This window comes from Gavialis gangeticus, unplaced genomic scaffold (assembly GCF_001723915.1).
Source record: "Gavialis gangeticus isolate Ggan-Ray unplaced genomic scaffold, GavGan_comp1, whole genome shotgun sequence".
Taxonomy (NCBI): domain Eukaryota; kingdom Metazoa; phylum Chordata; order Crocodylia; family Gavialidae; genus Gavialis; species Gavialis gangeticus.
In genome coordinates this window covers 18,209,801-18,210,689 of record NW_017729008.1, presented here as the reverse complement: position 1 = coordinate 18,210,689, position 889 = coordinate 18,209,801, and the positions used below count along the sequence as shown (strand labels likewise).

The 889-nt window shown below is 34.9% G+C and overlaps 2 protein-coding genes across 2 annotated transcripts in view; one reads left to right on the top strand and one right to left on the bottom strand.

Annotated features, from left to right (window-relative positions):
* FBXL13 (F-box and leucine rich repeat protein 13) overlaps positions 1–889 on the bottom strand; it is a 228,470-nt gene that overhangs the window by 118,120 nt on the left and 109,461 nt on the right. Inside the window, exon 10 of the mRNA XM_019509463.1 lies at positions 7–59. Within this exon, the coding sequence (XP_019365008.1) occupies positions 7–59 (53 nt within the window). The remainder of the gene's footprint in view (positions 1–6; positions 60–889) is intronic.
* LRRC17 (leucine rich repeat containing 17) overlaps positions 1–889 on the top strand; it is a 63,234-nt gene that overhangs the window by 34,810 nt on the left and 27,535 nt on the right. The gene's annotated exons all lie outside the window — the stretch shown is intronic.

Sequence of the window (889 nt, the reverse complement as noted above, 5' to 3'; positions counted from 1 at the left end):
ACTTACGTTTAATTCCCGGCATTCAGAGAGATTTATGTCTTGCAAATTTTTACATTCACCTAAAATTAAAAGAAGACTTTTATATTAGAGTTAAAGTTTAAACGTGCAAATTCTCTGATGATCAAAGTAACATAGGAATTGCCTTGTCCATCTAGTCCAACATCTTGTTGTCTGAGACTTGCCATAATTGACTGATTTAGACTTAGAAGAAGGTGCAAGAAACAAAAGAGAACAAAATTATGGAATACCATTTTTTACAGTAAATGCTGTTTCCTATCCCTTACCAGTCAATGGTTACCTTATAGTTTCCATCAGTCACAGAGAGCACATGAGTAAGTGTCTCACTTCTCACCTCCTTAGCCCAGGGCCTCAGCAGGTCCTGGCAGCCAGTAGAAGCACTTAAAGAAAAAACCCCGTACAGCCTCTGTAGCCATGGAATATTAGCCTAGATATTTTTTTAGAACAACAAAAGGCATGTCTCTGACACAAAAGCAATCTTCTTATCAAATCTCAAATGCATGGAGAAGTCAGAACTTCTTATCATAAGAACAGTAAGAATTTAATATGGGTAAAACAGTATGTTAAATCTTCCCCCATTCTCAGAAACAGTTAATTCACTTAAGATGAAATTTAAAAAGCAAAACCCAAAAATATCAGACTGAGGCAGATACCAAACATGAGAAATTCAATATATAATGTTCAGATAAAAACAATAAAAGATTTTCAAAACATTTCAAGTTTGGAAAAGAGGCAGCCATCTGTATGATTTTACCTGTAATCAAACATTAATGCAATGATATACTTGTATATCCCACTCTACGGAAACAATGATCTCAACTAGAGTTTTGATCACAGAATCATAGAATCATAGAAGTAGGGTCGGAAGGGA